This window comes from Urocampus carinirostris, chromosome 3, assembly GCF_059441175.1.
Source record: "Urocampus carinirostris isolate Australia breed hairy pipefish chromosome 3, RoL_Ucar_1.0, whole genome shotgun sequence".
Classification (NCBI taxonomy): Eukaryota; Metazoa; Chordata; class Actinopteri; order Syngnathiformes; family Syngnathidae; genus Urocampus; species Urocampus carinirostris.
In genome coordinates this window covers 12,780,034-12,801,611 of record NC_142351.1, presented here as the reverse complement: position 1 = coordinate 12,801,611, position 21,578 = coordinate 12,780,034, and the positions used below count along the sequence as shown (strand labels likewise).

The following is a 21,578-nucleotide window of genomic DNA, read 5'->3' as shown; positions in this document are numbered from 1 at the left end:
TGCCAATAGGAGATAATAATAATAATAATAATAATTTCCTTTGTATTGTCATTCTGTGTAACAATGTACACAGAACGAAATGTCGATACACCTGACCCGTTGTAGCGAGCCGATGCAGCCGTAGCCAACAGAGGGCGCCGCCATTTTACCAATGTTATAAGTCTTAGGTATGACTCGGCCGAGGGGCGAACCAGCGACCTCCCAGTCTCAAAGCGGGCGCCTTACCATCTAGGCTACTGAGCTAGTTATTTGTTACCTTGATCAGAGCTGTCTCAGTAGAGTGGTTAGCCCTGAATCCTGATTGCATGGATTCAAAAAGGTTATTCTCGGATATGAAAACATTTAGCTGCTGTGCCACTACTTTTTCAAGTACTTTAGAGAGGAAAGGTAGGTTTGACACAGGTCTATAATTACTTAAGATTTCTGGATCAAGGTTGGGTCTTTTCAGTGTGGGTTTAATAAGGGCGGACTTAAAAGCTGCTGGAACTACACCTGAGGAGAGTGATATGTTTATAATATTTAGAACTGAAGGTCCAAGGACGCCAAAAAGACTTTTAATAAGTGATCCTGGGAGCGGGTCGAACTGGCAAGTTGTCTGTTTGGCCGCATTCACCACCTGTTTGAGATCATCAAGTGACAGTTCACTAAAACGGGACAGCCACCCTGTCTTTGTTGCACACGCTACAGTGACACCAAGTGGTCAAATAATACATAAGTCCCTTAAAGAACAAGACAACTTTGATTTGAATAAAAAGCAAAAGTCTATGAACTATCATATAAACTTGTATTTTCTTAAAAAGACTAATATAGTAGGTCAAAATTTTATTTATTTTACTTACATGAGGCTAATCTAGAGGTAGCTGACATGCTGCCATCTTGCTGCTATGGTACCCCATTATCGTGAAAGGTTGGGAAAAAAGTGGGGCAAATGGTGCAGTTTGGTCACTTTAAATCTCTGTAGGTTGTGTTCTTCTTAGTTCTTTGTAACATTCTTTTTTTTTTTGTTGTTGCAATACAGCAACATGGATTGGTCAAATACATACCAGTTACATATCAAGTTATATTCATTCATTATCTGCACTGCTTATCCTCAGTAGGGTCGCGGGGCTGCTGGAGCCCATCCCAGCTATCTTCGGACAGTAGGCAGGGGACAACCTGAACTGGTTGCCAGCCAGTCGCAGGGCACACAAGAACAGACAATTCGCTCGCTCATTCTCACCTAGGGACAATTCTGACCGGCCAATTAACCTGACATGCATGTTTTTGGAAAGTGGGAGGAAACCCACGCAAGCACGGGAAGAAATTGCAAACTCCACACAGGAGGTTCGATCTCATGACCTCAGAACTATGCCGCACATGCGCTAACCACTGCTCCGCCGTGCTGCCTGGTCAAGTTATAGTTTCCCCATATTTAATACGGTTTTTTATTATTACAATTTGTGTATGACAGATTATTATTTTTGTGCAGGAAATTTGAAAAAAAAACTTTTTGTTAGACAGCTCTCGTCTCACCCATTTTGGCTCCCATCCAGATCGTCTTGGTCGCTGGGAGCACATGACAACGTAATTGTAGATTGCTAATATTGTTGCGGTTTACTACCAATTATTATCTTTTATCATGCATTCACTTTTTGCGTGCATTGTGGCACTGCTACCTAAAGCAACACTAATTATACTGCAACTGGGGAAATATCTAAGAAAGATACTCAAATAATTGTTTGTATTGTTTAAAATATCTAAAAATCTACCCTGGTCATATTCCTTGAGAGGGGTGACCGACAGCAAGACAAAACAAAGAAAATTAAAAGGGAACAAGTAACTAAAAACACACACAAATTTTTTTGGACCATGGCCAACCCAAACGCCCAAACAAGTTAAGCACCTCGGCACCTAAGTTGGTCACACTTTCGTCCCTCCAGATGAAACGGGACACAAGAAAGCCGACATGTCACTCGGGTCAGGGTGACACAACACACTCTTCTGTTCAACAGCAGGGCCTGACATCTTTTAATGGTTTACCCCTTTAATGGTTTAATGGTGCCCTGCCCATCCTTTAGAACGTGTCTAAACATCCCACTATACTTTCACAACACCTCTCCACTCATTCCTATCATCAACAAGAGCTCTAGCTTCCACTACATTTAGTCCTCTTTCGAGTAGAGTACTCTCTCATTCACACGCTTGATCAGTTCCACTACTACTCCAGTTCTGTCTCTCACAATTTCATTTCTCAATCTATCCAATCTTGTCACTCCTAACATACTCCTCAAACACTTCATCTCAAAAACATTTAAAATATATTGTTGGTAAAATATAAACTTGTTTACACAAGTTAGTTTTGTTTTTATCCTACGTGGCATGTCTTACTGTAAATAAAAAGGTGCCGTGTCGTGTTTTTACAGTTTATTATCGCTTAATAAAAAGGAATTGCAATCATAATGAAGGGAGTAATCGGCAGAGGTTGACAGGTATGCAAGTATCTCAGTATCCCTTTTCAGTTATCGATCTTCAATTTTTTTAATGCGGTTTGTGAGCTGCTGCTACTTGGGAAAAAAATCAAGTTTTCAAAGGAAGTATTAATGTAACTAGAATGGTTGTGCACCATTAGATTAGATTAGATTAGGTTGTGCATCAACCGCATTGAGACGAGAAAACCATTTGTGGGAGCATTTCCCTTTTTGACAGGGTTTTTTCGCACATGTGAATGAAAAACCCAAAGAGTAAGAATGAGTCCAGATGGAGACTAATATCCTGACCTGACCATTGATTAAATTGTCTTTATATATATTTTTTGAAAATATTAACCTCAAGATGCAAATAGATGGTAGTGTGCCCGCTTTGAGACTGGGAGGTCGCTGGTTCGCGCCTCGGCCGAGACATACCTAATTGGTATAATGGCGGCGCCCTCTGTTGGCTGCGGCTGCATCGACTCGCTACAACGGGTCAGGTGTATCGACATTTCGTTCTGTGTACATTGTTACAAAGAATGACAATACAAAGGAAATTATTATTATTATTATTAAATAATCCAAGGATCCAGTTCAGGGTGTCCCCTGCCCACTGCCCGAAGATAGCTGGGATGGGCTCCAGCACCCCTGCAACCCTACTGAGGATAAGCGGTGCAGATAATGGATGGATGCATGGATGCAAACTTATGATGCTAGACATCGGGAGACTTTTTTTTACATTATACTTTAAATATTTCCTACTTTATTTTTATTTTATTGTTTGTTATTGCAAAATCCATTGAAGACTGGTCATCCTGGAAGGGAATCACCTCATGTCATCTCAAGGTTTTTTTCATTTTCCTCATGCTGCGGTTTTTGCGTTTTTCCTTGCCCTCATGTAGGTTTTAGATCAGGGGATGGTGTATTAATAGTCTATAGTTTGTAATAGTCTGTGGTCTGTGCAGCCGTTTGAGACTCCTTGTGATTAAGGGCTATACAAATAAACTTGACTTGATAAACAAACAAATAGATTTACATACTTGGATCCAAAACGAAAACATTATCACCACCCTCGCTTTGCTCGTGGGTGATAAATAAACAGTGGTGATTATACTACATTTTATTTGGCTCGTTAAAACAAACAAAGACCACACCTCAATGTTGCAATAAAACATTTTGTGACAAACATTATTCAGAGAGCAAGTTTGGGCTTCAAGAATGACATCAGCTTCTTATCAGATCTTGTTTCCTTTCTATTTATTGTAAGGAAGAGTCAGGTTACACAAATGCCTGGAGGGCTACTGGCCTGCATGAGCCTTCTTTCAATGGTTCCTGTCCAAAACAACAATATTCTACCTGGGGGGAAAACATTTTCTGACCATTGTTCTCTTGGACCGTAGCAATCTGTCTGAAAAGAGCAATAGAAATGTGGAGGCTTCTCTATCTCAAATTTGTTTTGTTCTATAACCGGTTTAAAAATGTTAAAATGCTCTTTTAAAACGGCTCTTAAGAATGGTTCAACACCGTTTAGTTAAAGCAAATATTTACACAGTTTCCTCTTCACGCCTCTATGCATTTTCGGTTTTTGACTTAGCAATGATAGTGCGGAGTTAGGAAAAAACATTTCAGTAAGTCGGTTTCGACCCCCACCAAATTAGAAGTATTTGCTCTCAAATGTATTTATCTATTAGCTTACAACAAACTTTTATCAACGGACACTTAACATTTACAAAAAAATTAACAAGAACAAAGACCATTGAAAGTAATGCTATATATACTTTTTTCACATATTTTTGTAGAAACAAATACTTTTCCAAAATGAAACGAAAAAAATAAGAATTGTCTTTATTGTCATTGATGATAATGTGGTGAACATGGTTTACAACAAGGGTCGCTAAACTTTTTGAACTTTGTTACAGATTAGCGTGAAGGTCTACCAGTTTGAAATGTTTTTCTAAAATAGCAGTTTATGTTATTACCATGTTGCTACACTGTTATTATTACGTTTTACCATGTTGTAATTAGAAGTAGGGTTAAAATAAGCACATTCGGCCACTAAATCATTGTTTATAAAGATACTGATCATGTCAATTATTTTTTATGGCAATTAGAAAACAAATGTCTTAGAAACTCACAATGACCCATCACTAGTGAGCTATTATCAGAACCAGTCCACTGGCTACGCAAGTGCACCACGTAGGGGACCCCTGGTTTACGAGAAAATTAGACATGGCACTATAGGATAAACATGCAAATAAGAGTAAAAAGAGATAAGAAAAATGTTATGAATGAATAGTCAGAACTATTTAAAAGGTAGTGCTTGGAGACTGGCCTAAGTTGTAAGTGCATTAATATTGTGCAATAAAAAATAGTGTAATAAAAAGTTTTCAAATGTTTCAACTACGGACGTGGCCCTACTTACGAACGAGATCGGGTCCGGACGAGCGTAAGTTAAATTTGTTCGTAAGTTGCTTCAGTGCTGTATTTTGTATGTTTAAGGTTTATGAGTATGATTAAGGTTTGTGTAAGTAACCTGTATTGTTTTGCACTCAAAAATAAACATTTCCTAAAATGATATGCTCTATAAAGATAAATAGAATTAAGTTGAACTTACTTTTGGAAAATGAGCTTCAAGAGCTAGGCGATTTCATCTACTGTGGTAGAAAGTGGACGAAAAAAAGCGATCCAACCATTTTTTCAACAGCATCAAGCTTCCATTTTCCACTTTCATTGAAAACAGCTCACCTCTTCTTTACACTTTACACCAGCCATATTGAATGGATGCATGAGATATGAAACAATAAAAATGTCAAAGTTTTAAGCGCGCTGGAGATACAGTATAGAATTTTTACACACAAACTAGGAAGAGTAAGCGCATTTCTTTTTCGGGGTGGATGCTGGGTGACCTCTAACAGCGCCACCACATGACGGTAACGGCGGAAAGAAGCACTACAGTAATGTCCTTTACTCGGAAAAAGGTGCACACAATACAAAATCTAACTTACAGCAATGTCCGGATATTTTTCGACATCCTGAAAAAAATGTTCGTATCTACTGTTTTTCTTAAGTTGAATGGTCGTAAGTAGGGGAGCATCTGTTTACCAGAAAGCCATGCCAGAATAAGTGAAGCGCCCTTTATGTGAGTCACAAAAAATGCTTCATGACAACTACATGTTTTTCTTTTATATTTTTGCCATAAAAACTTTGGTCGGATAAATACGTTATATTACCACACTTCCTCAATTGTATTTGTGATCAAATGTCCGTTGGGGTGTTAGGACTCTTCTTGGTGAGCTGAATCTCAAAATAGTGCAATTTTCTTTAATCGGTCGGGGTTTTTTTTTAATAGGAGTGGAACAGCCGATCACGGTTGACCTGCAGATAGACGATTCAAGATTTTTTAATAAACCCAGCTCGGTAGCCTAGATGGTAGGGCGCCTGCTTTGAGACTGGGAGGTTGCTGGTTCATGCCTCGGCCGAGTCACACCTAAGACTTACAACATTGGTACTCGTTGTCTCCCTGCTTGGTGCTCAGCATTAAGGGTTGGAATTGGGGGGTTTGCTCACCTAATGACTAAAATGGCTGCGCCCTTCTTTTTGTAACACGCAAAGTACACCTTTCCCTTTCCAATCTTGTTTTATCAAGATTTTGTTTTATCTGCAAAGCCACCAAATATTTGTCGTAACAGCACACTAAGTATTGAAATATAAATACGTGGTAACTGTAGTGGTAATTGTTAAGTCTATTAGTTATCCAAGCACGGATACACTGGCTGACTAATGAAGTTGAAAAGACTGTCTTATTTTCAAAGATTGATCACAGATCTCTAGAAATGTGTCACGGTCGCCATGGCTACCAGTCTGCCGCGCCCCCGAACTCAGCTGCAGCAGATCAGCTGATTGCTGGTCTGCTATTTAAGGCTGGATTTTGGGTTTGCCGGGCGCTGGCTCATTACACAATCCCAGGTCTGTTATGCCTTGTCCTGTTTTAGGTTTAAACATTTTCCGTCTGTTATGCCTTGTCCTGTTGAGTTCGTGCCGGAGGAACTCTGTATTGTTCTGTTTTGGTCCCGGAGTATTGGGTGACTTTTATTTTGTTAAATAAAACTTATGATCGTCAACGCATATGAGTTCTCCCTTCCTGCCTCCTGCCTCCGTTCTGGTCCGGTCCCCCACGCCACCACGCCTCGTGACAGCCCCCTTCCAGTTCCACCACGCCACGTGACAGAAATGATGAAAACATGGACTGGCAAAATCACCGGACGGATAAATCCGGGCATCCAGAGTTTTTGGCTGTTGCCTTTTGATGAAGGCAATTACATATTCATAACCAGTTCAGAATGTTAAATACCAAAATAAGCATGGTCGGGATGAAAACATTTACATTCTGGTAATTATCAATGGGAACGTCATCATTGATAGAACATATTATGTATGCCAGGCTTGTTTTTGTCATGATGACTGATTAGTATCACCTGTGCCCGCTCATTTGGCGCCAGCCGCTGCAGGCTACCTGATTGGTTCTCTGTCCTTTTTAGGCCCAGTCTCCTGTTGTCAGTCCATCAGCGAACCTCTGTTTCTTCAAGGCAAGTACTTTGACTCTGACTCCCGTCGGTCCCGCTTTTTGCACCCTTTTTTCCACCCGTCCGTTCCTGATCTCCCCGTTTGTCTCCAGCTACGACCTGTTTTTTTGCCCCAGACAAAGTCTGCTCTCCTGTCCCGGCTTACGACCCGTTTTTGATTCCGACCACGTTTTTGCTCTCCTGTCTCGGCTATCGACCGGTTTTTCCTTCCTTGACACCGCCATCTCCTGCTACGGACGATCCACTTCCATATTCGGATCACGATCCAATTATGTGAGCAGCTTGCTTCCCGCGTCCAGCGAGCACCGTATCGCGGGCGCTGCCCTTCCTCTTTCTATCAATAAACTTGTGGTTAACGTTACGCATTTGGGTCCTGATTCCATTCTGGTTGTGACAGTTTTTACCAAATGTTCCAATTAAGGCTAGTTTGATGAATAAGAAAAATAGTAAATACAAAAAAAAGAATGTTCAATTATCAATCAAAAAAATAAAGCCATTTCATCATAGGGAAAGAAATTTCAAATCAAAATTATCAAAATTAAAATAGATAAACCAACAAAATGATAGGAAGAATTTTTTGTTCAGAATTGTTTTTCCTTTACCGCTAGACATGCTTCTGAATCCGGCCCGCCATATATTAGAATTTCAATGGATAATATGTATAAAATGCTAAGAAACTACTACTCGTAAAAAAACTGTTTATTCAGTGCCATTCATGTCTCCAGTGTACCCAGCATCTTTCTCTACCTGCATTATTTTTCTTTATGTATTCATTTCATTAAACAAGATGGGCAATGGAGCCCATCCCAGCTATCTTCGGGCAGTGGGCAGGGGACACCCTGAACTGGTTGCCGGCCAGTCAAAGGGCACACAGATCACCAATCAACCTGCGATGCATGCTTTTGGAATGTGGGGGGAAATTGTAGAGCCCGGAGGAAACCCACATAGGCTTGGGGAGAACCTGCAAACTCCACACAGGAAGGTTGGCAGCAATATTTGAACCCACGCGCTTACCACTCAGCCATCGTGATGCCCTTGACTTAATGTATTAAAACCAATTTGATTAAATGATCTATCTATTGACAAAAATAATAAAATATGAAATGAACATGTACATATTGTCACTGCTATTCTAAAAAATATATATTTTAAATTTTTTTAAATTTTTGCATGAATAGAATGTTACAATGAAAAAATGCTTGAAAATTTAGATATTTATTTTTTGAATGGCAGCAACGATATAAGACATTGGATAGGCCTTAATTAATGCAACCAAAATGTCCACACCATAGTATTGAACCTCTAATTTGTATTTCTTTCACTAATAGAGATCTATTTTTGTGTTTGGCACATGCAAAACAAATAGTTGATACCTGGTTACAGGTTATACCCACCTCACATATTTGAAATTGAATATATATTTTTTGTTTTCACAAGATTTCTCAATGTTTTATTTTCGGGTAAGTCTTTTTAGCAATCTATCATCCTAATTCCTAACAGCGATGTCAGGAGCAGCTCTCCAGAAAAGAATTTCAGACCAAATAGGCTCCCCCCACATTAGGTCACACCCTGCTTTTTTACATCTGAGATGTCAAATGACAAGTCAGTCCTCTCCTCCGAAGGCCGGTAATTAAACAAGTTGTCTAAAGGTGATGGAAGAGTTCTGCAGTAAAGCTCTACTCTAAAGACAATATTCTCTGTTTGATAAAACGCTGAACTTTGTCTTGAAACAAGTGAACTTCATAGATCCGGATGAGTGCAAAACAAATTATGGGAAGGATACAGAAAGTGCAGCAGATGCATCAGGAGAGCAAAATTATCTATACTGGCCGTAATTTTGAACAAACTGACAAGGTAAGACGTTACCAATTCAGGTAAAATACTACGTGTTGATAACATGTTCTAAAGTTGCTCTACAAACAATACTGTTGTGTAAAACTGGATGAATGATACTGGATTTTAAAAACTGTAATTCTATATTTTGAAATATAAATAATCAAAATAATCAACTTTTTGTTTTTTACTATTCTTCCACTATTGCTAAACAATCTTTAGTTAATGTAAATGTAAATGTACTACGTTTATACAGCCCTTTACAACTGTCCATTTGATGTACCAAAGTGCTTTGCAGTAGATAATAAATAAGGAGAAGCAAAAAGTATAAAATATATAAATAAAAATACACAATAATGGACATTGGAAACAATAAGATTGAATAAGATATAAAGAAGTGTCATCATTCTTCTGGTTGTTAAAAGCCATCCTTAGTGGTTTTTTAGCCTGGATTCAAAGAGGCCCAGGTTTGATATGAGACGCATTTCACCGGGAGCTTATTCCAGAGCCTGGGGGCGGCAACAGAAAAAAAAATCATTAGAAGTTTAAAATAAATTCTAAAAAGAATAGGGAACCAAGGAGAGATGTGCGCACGTCTGCCGGTGTTTGGTTAAAAGACGGGCAGCAGCGTTCTGCACAAGTTAAAGTCGACTAAGGGAAGACTGGGGAACACCAACATAAAGTGCATTACAATAGACTAACCGAAACTTACTAAGGTATGGATGGCCTTCTCAAGGTCAGGACGGCTTAAAAACTTTGGCTAGAAGACGCAGCTTTAAGACGGTCTTCCTGACAACATTATTAATATGTGGTCACTGTTAAAGGTCCCACTCGGGTTTCTGATGGTTGAACTCAACTTTGAAGACAGTGTGCTTAGGCCAGCCGTCACAGTATCCCAAAACACAATATCTTCAGTTTTGTCTTTGTTTAAGAAAAGAAAGTTTTGGGCCTACCACTGCATAATATAAACAATACAATCCAACAAAGAATATTGATCATTACTATTTGGCTCAACTGGCCGATAGAGTTGTATGTCGTTTGCATAACAGTGAAAAGAAAGGTTGTACCTGGCAATATTTGACCAAAGTAATACCTTATACGACAAAAAGAGTATATAGCCAAGAATAGATCCTTGTGGAACACCACAGAAGAGAGGGGCAATGGAAGTGGACAGGTCACCAAGCACATTAATGGGTCACTAACGTTTTTGGCCACACAACTGAAAAAGTGGTTTGGTGAGCTGTTACCGCAATAACTCTAGGTTTTTGAAATAATAATGACAATTTTTGCAAAATAATTTTCGAATTCTTAACAGAATTACAACAGAAAATAATTGATTTGACTCGGTGCAATAGGTGTTATTTTTGTTTTGTGTTTGCTATTTACTTACTGAAAGCCCTACATGCTCTATTACTTTTGGCAATCTTTGATTATGGTTGTTTGTACAGTACGTATTAAAGGGACTTTGTGTATTATTTAGCACCTCTTAGTCGTAAAAAATGCTTAATTTATTGAAAAAGACAAGGTTGATCCGAATGATAAGCAAAAATAAATAAACTATCACACAAACGGGAAATTTTGGATCTGTTTGACATAGCATAGGGCTGACATTATCTTGTTACAAGAAATCCAAAACCCCTTGATCACAAGATGAGAAGAAAAATTGTACTTAATACAATAGATCAAGAAATGTGTATTTATTTTACATAACATGAGGCCAACCTAGAAGGAGCTGATGTATTTGTTTGTTGTCTTGATGCTACGGGTACCCCCAAAAACGGGAGAAAAATGATGCGGTCTAGTCACCTGTAGTCTTTGTAGTTTCAAGTCTTTCTTCTGCTTTTCAGCTTTCGTTTTTGGTTGCACTACACAATACAGCGACATTTAGTGGTCAAATGTTACACAGTGCCCTTTTAAAAGGTTATACTTTCATAGCATTCAACAAATGACATTACAGTACATCCCACAGTTGACATGTAATGCAAGACTTCACAAGTGGGTCTTTTGCAAAAAACAGATTATCGTGTGGTAATTCAGTTTAGGTTGGGCACTGACACACTTGCGCTTTCTCCATGTGAACACGAATGGAGATTGAGATATAGCAGCAGTTTGTTTTAGAGGAAGGAATATCAAGAAGAGCAAGTTTTCATTGCCAAATTTGGAATTCTAGTGAGTGGTGTATCCAGGTATTTAAGTCAAACGTATTGTCTTTCTCTATCCTAAAAAAACATTAACATCTACTGGACTATAATTTTTGGGGGGATAAACTTGAACTCTCATGGTATCGCATATTTAGATGATAAACCAGATGGATGTAAATATTGTCTTTCGCAACAGGACAAATCTTTTTCAATAAGTCAACTCCAAATGGATTTTTTTGACCAACCTAATACCGTAAACACCATCTATCAATACGTGCGTGATTTTAGAAATCAGTCTTTATTTTACAGGCTTGCAGGAAGTTGAGGTTGGGAAGTTCTGTTACTGATTGCATGGGATCCACATCTTCCCACTTAAGTCCCCTATTTGATGGGGAGGGAATACGCTGGATGGAAGAGACAGAGGCTATCAAACTTTCCCACTGGCCCGGAGGCCATTCTACTTGTTATGATGGCTTTGCTAGTGGAGGACAAAGAATGGCAGAGGCTGCTGCCCTACCTGATTATGATCAAAGTATGGAGAGTCCGGAGACAAGACCACCGCTTCTCAGCCTAATTCGCAACAATGATGAGCAAGCAGAGGAACATTGTCTGGAGCAGGTCCAGTCGATGGTGGTGGGAGAAGTTCTGAGTGATGTCAACAAAGCATGCAAGCTTCTCAACATTGAACCAGGTATAACCACTATGTTAATGTCAAATAAAGTAGCTGGTTTTACTTCAAACACTGCACTGCTCTTACTATCAATATGCACCTATTGTTGATGAGCCCTTGGGGAATTGCACACCTTTTGCAAACAGACAGTACTTTTAAACTGAAAGACTTGAAGACGTAGCGCTGATTGTTTGATGTGTCAAAGCACAGCACTTGCAGTGCCAGAAATAATAAAAAGCCATGAAACTTTTTGCATTTTCCAGGGAAGAATAAGTATTAAGCGATTTCACTATTCGAGTTTTTTGGTTGTTGCAATCAGGACTTGATTCATTTGGGCTACTTGGTATGATCATGTTTTATTTGACATGAGAAAAACTGATAAACTGGTTCACATTTTATCCCCCTTCCCCGTCTTTATATAATACAAGGTTACAATAAATTAAAAATGTCAGATTTATAAAACTATTGAGAAAACCGAAAGAAAAAGAAGCCTGATGCCAAAAAGCCGGAGCTCATCTTGACAGTCTTAACACTTTTCACAATGAATCAGTAAGAAAACCCAATTATTTAACAGAGTGTAAATGTAAAATTGAAAAAAATAAACATGTAAAAATAAATTACATTTTATTATTGTTAAAAACTTTCATTTCAGATTCACCTTCCCACTGTCACACTGCATGTTTTCAAGAGAAAAAATAAAGAAATGAACAGATCTGATGAGTTCAAAGTTTAGAAGAAACTCAAAATAAGGAGAGAAGATGGAGTTTGAAGTTTGACACAGCTGTAGCAAACAGGTTGGAAGTGGTAATGACCCAACACCGTGTGATATCGGAACAGTCATTATAAAAGGTCAGGGTAATCACAGTAGGGAATTCGGGCACAAAAGCACCATCTTTCGAAACTCCCAGTGTGTGCCCTCTCGAGAAAAGTAGTGTGCCAGGTACTAAAACAAAAATCAATTTCTGAGCCCGAGAGTTTATGATAGAAAAAGTGTGCATTGGCTCAAAAAAAGGTTGGGAAACACTGATCTAGCATAAAAACACCACAAGGTTGAAGATAAGCTCATTGGGTAATTGTTTTTTTTTTTGTGAATATGCATTTAAGTATTTTAATTTTCCTTTGGAGATCCACTAGTCTGGAGCTGCATGCACGTTTACAAGTGGCTGCTGTGGACGGAGCAATCGTACCGACTGCCGCAGATGAGCATGCACTTCAAGGAGCTAAGTGGAAGGGACTTGTGCTCAATGACAGAAGCTGACTTCAGAGAACGTTCCTTGCAGTTTGGAGACATGCTGTATGCGCATCTAGAAATCTGGAAATCTGGTAAGAAGTAAAGCAGCCCGGTATGATCCTTGTTTGCTCTGATGTCTGGTGGCGAACGCAAGGCAGAGAAATGTAACGTGAGGGACGCAGGGTTGGGTAGGGTTACTTTAACTGGATTACTTTCGATTACTTTTGGATTACTCCAATACCAAATATGCTAATAAAAGACAAAATAAACTAAATATGAATACAATTATGACTCACAACACGTGGTAAGCTTTCTCCTGGCTTTGATCTCTTTGATCTCCGGCAAAACTAACATAAAATGCGACTGAAACAAAATGAAAATAAATCCAAACAGCTTGCCAACCAGGGTTGGGTAGGGTTACTTTAACTTGATTACTTTCGATTACTTTTGGATTACTCCAATACCAAATATGCTAATAAAAGACAAAATAAACTAAATATGAATGAAATTTTGACTCACAACACATGGTAAGCTTTCTCTTCTGGCTTTGATCTCTTTGATATCCGGCAAAACTAACATAAAATGCGACAGAAACAAAATGAAAATAAATCCAAACAGCTTGTCAACCAGGGTTGGGTAGGGTTACTTTAACTTGATTACTTTCGATTACTTTTGGATTACTCCAATACCAAATATGCTAATAAAAGACAAAATAAACTAAATATGAATAAAATTATTACTCACAACACGTGGTAAGCTTTCTTTCCTGGCTTTGATCTCTTTGATCTCCGGCAAAACTAACATAAAATGCGACAGAAACTAAACAAAAATAAATCCAAACAGCTTGCCAACATCATTTTTGCCGTTCCATGTATTCCGATACTCCCCAAGCCTGCACAAAATTTAATAATTTTATTCATATTTAGTTTCTTTTGTCTTTTATTAGCATATTTGGTATTGGAGTAATCCAAAAGTAATTTAAAGTAATCCAGTTAAAGTAACCCTACCCAACCCTGTGTGTGACACATGTGTCGTTTTCTTTTTGTTGATTTCTTTTAGCTGCAGCAATGAAGGACGAGTGTCCACCACAAGACTTGAATTTAGGTAAGTCTGGAGCGCTTTTACACATTGCTACATGTACTGCATCTATAAAAATGAAATGTCTCACGGAAATATCCATCATCAAGTAATATTTGCTGAGGTGGTTTACGGGCCGTAGCTTGCCCGCCTTTGATCAACAGCAATTAAAAATAAACTATGCAAACTATTAACAAGTCTTGAGTGTACAAAATGTTTAAGACACATACACGTAGACGCAAACTCAAGTCAATACTCTTACACGAAAAGTAAAAAAAGCTTTTTTTTTAAAAACTTGAATATTGGTATTTGAAATAGCAAAACTGCTTTTGTGTAGTCTGTGGTCGCCATCATTATGCCACCAAATAAAAGGGACACGGTGTAACATTTGACCAATTCAAGCAATCATATTATGTGGCAAGCACGTTTCAAATTCAGATATATTCTTTTTACATAAGTTTAAAAAAAAGGAGTGGATATAACCACTTTACCAAAAATAAAGAGGACTTATAGTATAGTCAAAGAGAAAACACTCATTCTCACATAAATAAAGTTCAAATTAACTCTATTTTTGAATTTATGGCCACGGAATTTAGAATATGTATATTTTCGACATGGCTCAATTGTCTGTGTAAGAGATTAAATTGAACTGTTTCATTATGGAATTTATCAACTTTGTAGTAATTTAATTGGACTAGTGTGTTTTGGTCACTCGGGTGAGCTGTCAACTAATCAGAACCTAGTGGTGATCACCACTTTGGCTCCAATGGTCAGGGAAGATCCCGGTATGACCTAGCAGACCCAAATGTGTTGTAAGGGTCTGTTGGGAACGCCTAGCAGAATCTCCTGTCTAATAAAGTTGCAATTATAACCTGTGGCAGAACTTTGCCCATGTCCAGAGGGAAGTGAGGGACATTAAATCCGCCCTTCATGTTCCCTGCTTCCATTGTCGAGGCGGCTGACTGGAGCTGTGGCTGTGAGTTAATTGTAGCCAGACATGGCGGCAACACTCAAACTCTATAGTGGTCACTAGCGGTAAGCGATGCCATCAAGCTGAAGGAGTCTTATAGGGCCGTCCTGGCCTGTGGAACTCTGGAAGAAGCTGGCAGATATCGACTGGCCAGGCAGAAGCATGGGAGTTTGGCAAGGCCATGGAAGGCGACTTCTGTACGGCTTCAAGAAAATTCTGGTCCATCATTATTGTGTATACTGGAGATGGGGCGCTGCTGACCTTGACTCGGGACATTGTGAAACAGGGGGCCGAATACTTAGAAGACCTCCTTAATCCCACAAACACATCTTTCTGTGAGGAAGCATAGCCAGGGGACTCTCTTTTATCTCAAAGGTTGATATCCCAGAGGTGGTTAAAAAAATCCTCGGTGGCAATGCCCCATGGGTAGATGAGATCCACCCAGAGTTCATCCAGGCTCTGGGTATTGTAGGCGTGTCATTGTTGACACGCTTCTGCAACACTGCTTGGACATTGGGGACTGTTCCTCTGGACTGACAGACTGAGGTGGTGGTCCCCTTTTCAAGAAGGGGGGCTGGAAAGTGTGTTCCAACTTCGCGGAAATCACACATCTCAGCCTCCTTGATAAGGTCTATTTGAGGGTAAGGAAGAGGAGGGTTCGCCAGGAAGTCGAATCTCGGATTCAGGAAGAAAAATGTGGTTTTCGTTCGGGCAGTGAAACAGTGGGCCAGTTGTACACTCTCTGCAGGGTCCTCGAAGGTGCATAGGAGTTTGCCCATCCGGTCTACATGTGTTTTTTGGACTTGGGGAAGACAGTAAACCGTGTTCCTCAGGGAACACAGTGGGGGGTGCTTCGGGACTATGGGGTACCGGTGACAGTCTATTTTTGGGCTGTACGGTCTATGTCTGGCTTGCATTGCCGGCAGTAAGTTGGATTCGTTTCCAGTGGGAGTTGGACTCAGCCAAGGCTGTCCTTTGTCACGATTCTGTTCATAATTTTCATAGACAAAATTCCTAGGCGCAGTCTTGCCGTTGAAAGAATCTGCTTTGGGGCCTCGGCATTGCATCTCTGCTTTTTGCAGATGATGTGGTGCTGTTGGCGTCATCAAGCTTGGATCTTTAGCTCTCACTGGATGGATGCTGTCAGAATGAAAATCATAATTTATGTAAAAATCAATCATAAAACAAATGTAAAAAAAGTGACGTCAAAGCACACACATTGTTCATAGTAGATTCGCAAAACAATAAAAGCAAGTTAAAATTAAAGGATATTGTGTAATATTTGACCGGTAGATGTCGCCACATTGATGCAACTGAAAATGAGTGCTTCAAAGCACAAGGAAGAATATAAATTACAGAGACTCAGAGTGACCATGAAGCACCATTTTTTTCTATTTTTTTCATTTGCCCAGCCTTTCCACAAGGTTTTTGGTGGTACCCTTGTCAGCAGAATGGTGGACACTCATGTCAGCTCCCTCCGGGTGAGCCTTATGAAATGTAAAATACCTATAAATACTCTTAAAAAAATGCTTGTTTTTATGTCAGTTCATGAATATTTGCTTATCATTCAAATCAATATTGTTTATGTTTATGAATATTTTTTCTTACCACTAGGAGTTGCTAAATAGAGGTAGCATGGTGCAGTGGTTAGCGTGTGTGCGGCACAGTTCTGAGGTCGTGAGATCAAACCTTCCTGTGTGGAGTTTGCATGTTCTCCCCGTGCCTGCGTGGGTTTCCTTCAGGCACTCCGGTTTCCTCCCACATTCCAAAAACATGCATTGCAGGTTGATTGGTGATCTGTGTGCCCTTTGACTGGCCGGCAACCAGTTCAGGGTGTCCCCTGCCCACTGCCCGAAGATAGCTGGGATGGGCTCCATTGCCCATCTTGTTTAATGAAATGAATACATAAAGAAAAATAATGCAGGTAGAGAAAGATGTTGGGTACACTGGAGACATGAATGGAGGATTGGCCGGTCCAAATTTTCCCTAGGTGTGAATGAGCGAGTGAGTCGGCTGTCTCTGTGTGCCCTGCGACTGGCTGGCAACCAGTTCAGGGTGTCCCCTGCCCACTGCCCGAGGATAGCTGGGATGGGCTCCAGCACCCCCGCGACCCTACTGAGGATAAGCGGTGCAAATGATGGATGGATGGAGTTGCTAAATAATACACAGTATCCCTTTAAATAACTGAATGGACATTGAGGCTGGTTATTTGTTAACCTTTGTCACAGTTGGCATCAAGACAAAGTGCCTGAGGCTTTTATTTCTCTTTATTATTTTTCATGATTTTATTTTTTTAAACATTTTTATTTATAGCAAATGCGAAACCTTGGTGCAACGGCCCGAGCCAGCCTATCCACTTGTGGGAGTTCCTACGAGAGCTGCTCCTCAAACCTCACAACTATAGTTGCTGTATCCGCTGGATCAACAAAGAGAAAGGTATGAGAGAGAACATTTAAATCCAGCATTTCAATTAGCTACTTGTGAAGCACACAGAGAACAAAATTGGTACTATCAAGTTAATTTAAAAGGAGCATGATGAACCGCTGGTATGACATGAGATGTAAAAAATTCATAGTTTAAAGGTGACCTTGTTGCTCTTTCCAAGGCCTTCAAAGTTCAGTAATCATGATGCTCCGTGTTAGGGAGCATCATGATTTGGTAGGGTTACTTTAACTTGATTACCGTAAATTCCGGACTGTAAGCCGCTACTTTTTTCCCTAACTTTCAATCCTGCGGCTTATTCAGTGATGCGGCCAATTTATGTAATTTTTCTAACGGCCGCCAGCAGCGCTCGAGTGTTGCTTCCATTAACCGCCCTGGCAAAGCTATATTATTATTATTAAAGCTTTGAAAACTTTCTCAGTGTACCGTCTTTCTTTGTAAATATGTGTAACCCATGTCTAATATGTATTTACAACCGTATATTTTTGTAATGTATTTATTTGTATTTATTTTAGACACTTATTCTGATATGTTTTCCACAAGTGAACGAAAAATGAGGGGCGGAAGAAACGCGGGGGTCCGAGTTTAAGTGGGGACCGCTAAAGGTGAGGGACAAACAAGGAAAGAAGAGGGGGTAAAAAGTTGGTTGAAGAAAAGGAGTTGCGTCAGTAAATGTGTTCATCAGATATATTTTTCCCACCCTTACCTTTGGAAATATACACTTTTATCCTTGGATTACTTTCAACGGGACCTGGACTCTGCAGGTCTGCATCAAACTTTAAGTACCGGTATCATTTTCCGTTCATTTTGCCGGCAGTGATTTTTGGACAGTGGACTTTAATGAAGGACATTTAGTTTCAATCGCGGGACTTGAAGTCTGGTTTGGGTTAATTTTGTGTTTGTGTTACATGTTTAAATGTGGGCGCATGCGGCTTATATACAGGTGCGGCTTTTGTATGTAGAAAATCAGTTTCCCTCTTAAAGTGTGGTAGGTGCGGCTTATAATCAGGTGCGCTCTATAGTCCGGAATTTACGGTACTTTCAATTACTTTTGGATTACTCCAAAACCAAATATGCTAATACAGGACAAAAGAAACTAAATATGAATACAATTATGACTCACAACACGTGGTAAGCTTTCTCTCCTGGCTTTGATCTCTGAGCCCGATATGTCTCGCAGGCTAGTTTACCAGTTTGTCAATCCGATTTGATCAAACTGTCAGGAAAAAAACAAAGATATCCTTAATATAAACAAGAAATCACAATCTTCCTAAGATATTTTATCTGTCATTTAATTTGTAAAGACTGCCTATTGAATTGTGCCTTTATGTCTATCAAATCCTGAGTCTATTTTATATTTGGCTATTAAATGAACACACTCTGCTCATATAAGGCCAGGGTTGGGTAGGGTTATTTAACTTGATTAATTTCAATTACTTTTGGATGACTCCAATACCAAATATGCTAATAAAAGACAAAATAAACTAAATATTAATAAAATTATGACTCACAACACGTGGTAAGCTTTCTCTCCTGGCTTTGATCTCTTTGATCTCCGGCAAAACTAACATAAAATGCGACAGAAACAAAATAAAAATAAATCCAAACAGCTTGCCAACATCATTTTTGCCGTTCCATGTATTCCGTTACTCCCCAAGCCTGCACAAAATTTAGTCATTTTATTCATATTTAGTTTCTTTTGTCTTTTATTAGAATATTTGGTTTTGGAGTAATCCAAAACCAAATTGAAAGTAATCCAGTTAAAGTAACCTTACCCAACCCTGTATAATGCTGGGTAAAATGGGGAGAAATTTTTGTGTTTATTTTTTCCGAGCTGTTACTTTTTTCGTTTTGTTCTCTATTTACTTTTTTCCTAGATTTCTTTCTTTTCTTTTTTTGAAATGATCTGAAATGATCTGCATTTATATAGTGCTTTTCAAGTCAATGACTTCCCAAAGCGCTTTACATTGTGCTTCACATTTCCCAATAGCGGCCGTGATCTGTGCAGCCATGTAAGGCGCTAACCTGCTTATTGGGGGTATTGGGGTTTCAGTGTCTTACCCAAGGACACTTTGACATGTAACACGGACAAGCCGGGATTCGAACTGGGATCCCTTAATCCTAAAACGATCACTCTACCTCCTGAGCCACTGCCACCCCAGTACTGGCTTTTTTCTAAAATTTTCCTCCTTTTTTCTCTTCCTTTTGTTTCTTTTTTTCTCAACTTTTCACTACTTTTTCATTTTGGTATTTTTTTCTTTTTTGTTCTATTCCCCCATTCCTTTAAGTCATTTTGTGCATAATTTTACATAATATTTGGTCATGTTGGGATTAAAGAAGCAAAAACAATCTGAAGAGCCGTTTAGGACCCAAAAGAGCCTGTTCCTTTTAGTGAGCCGAGACGAAGAAGCCGGTTCTCGACAAACTCTACTAACTTTACCCAACTTCGTTCTACTTCGACCCGACTTCAAAATACCACATTTAGGACACAACGTCAGGGGAACCCATGTATTTTTACCTTCATGCACTGTATCTTTGACCTAAGTCGCTTCTTAATTAGTAATTTTGAGCCCTCATTTTGTGCGCTGGCTAGATTTTCTTGTGCGCTGAGAATGTTAGAGGGAATACTGGTTAGGAGTCTTTATTATTATTATTTATTATAATATTTATTTTACTGGAAAAATGGTGATTAAACTGCATTTACAAGCGCTTTATAGCGGGCTGATAATGTGTATTGTCTGTTCATTCTCTTGCAACATCAAGGTTTCTCTATTTTCCTCATGTTGAGACTTTTGAGTTTTCTCTTGCCCTCATGTAGGTTTCAGATCAGTGGATGTTGTAATGGTGGTCTGTGCTGCCCTTTGAGACTTTTTAAAAATGGTATGACTTGACTTGACCTTAGGGACGGGATCACTGATGGCAACTTCTCCCCTCTGTCCATAGGGATTTTTAAAATCGAAGACTCCGCTCACGTGGCCAGGCTGTGGGGCATCAGAAAGAACCGTCCAGCGATGAATTACGACAAATTGAGTCGATCCATTCGTCAGTACTACAAGAAGGGAATCATCCGAAAGCCCGATATGTCTCGCAGGCTAGTTTACCAGTTTGTCAATCCGATTTGATCAAACTGTTTGCATCGTCAGGAGACAAACAAAGATATCCTTAATATAAAGAAGAAATCACAAGCTTCCTAAGATATTTTATCCGTCATTTAATTTGTAAAGACTGCCTATTGAATTGTGCCTTTATGTCTATCAAATCCTGAGTCTATTTTATATTTGGCTATTAAATGAACACACTCTGCTCATATAAGGCCAGGGTTCGGTGGGGTTACTTTAACTTGATTACTTTCAATTACTTTTGGATGACTCCAATACCAAATATGCTAATAAAAGACAAAAGAAACTAAATATGAATAAAATTATGACTCACAACACGTGGTAAGCTTTCTCTCCTGGCTTTGATCTATTTGATCTCCGGCAAAACTAACATAAAATGCGACAGAAACAAAATGAAAATAAATCCAAACAGCTTGCCAACATCATTTTGCCTGCACATAATGTAGTAATTTTATTCATATTTAGTTTCTTTTGCCTTTTATTAGCATATTTGGTATTGGAGTAATCCAAAAGTAATTGAAAGTAATCAAGTTAAAGTAACCCTACCCAACCCTGTATAAGGCTGGGTAAAATGGGGAGAAATTTTCAAGTTGTAATTTCTTACATCTATCAAGTTAAAGATTTTCTTAACTTTGGATCAAAAAAACTCATGTACTCATTGATATTCATCATGTCATAAATTATCTTTGTGCTCTTGTCATTTCATTTACAGAGACAACTTTACTTTAAATCTACCAAGCACATTGTCTCACCTGATTGCATCTGCTTTAATTACCGGTATTCATGAATGGGTATTACCTGATCCACAAAGTCAATTTCAAGTTACAAATATTCCCTTACAAGGTAGTCGTACTAAAACATATCAAAATTTTGTGGGCATAAATCCAAAAACCCATCTTGTGTCACGATTACCGATTGCCCTCACCTGTGCCCACTCGTTTTGCGCCAGCCTGATTGGTTCCCCTCCTATTTAAACTCAGTACTCCATTTACTCCTTGTCAGTCCGTCAACGAACTTCTGCACTTGCAAGGCAAGCATTTTGACTCTGTTCCGTTCTGGCCGGTA

The 21,578-nt window shown here is 39.1% G+C and overlaps 1 protein-coding gene across 1 annotated transcript; it reads left to right on the top strand.

Annotated features, from left to right (window-relative positions):
* Positions 1-8,769: 8,769 nt before the first annotated feature.
* LOC148368721 (SAM pointed domain-containing Ets transcription factor-like) lies at positions 8,770-20,526 on the top strand. Its single transcript, XM_088329785.1, has 6 exons — positions 8,770-8,884; positions 11,314-11,695; positions 12,800-12,997; positions 13,965-14,009; positions 17,266-17,388; positions 20,338-20,526. Exons 1-6 carry the CDS (start codon positions 8,783-8,785, stop codon positions 20,514-20,516), a joined length of 1,029 nt encoding a protein of 342 aa, XP_088185911.1. The 5' UTR covers positions 8,770-8,782; the 3' UTR covers positions 20,517-20,526.
* Positions 20,527-21,578: the final 1,052 nt, after the last annotated feature.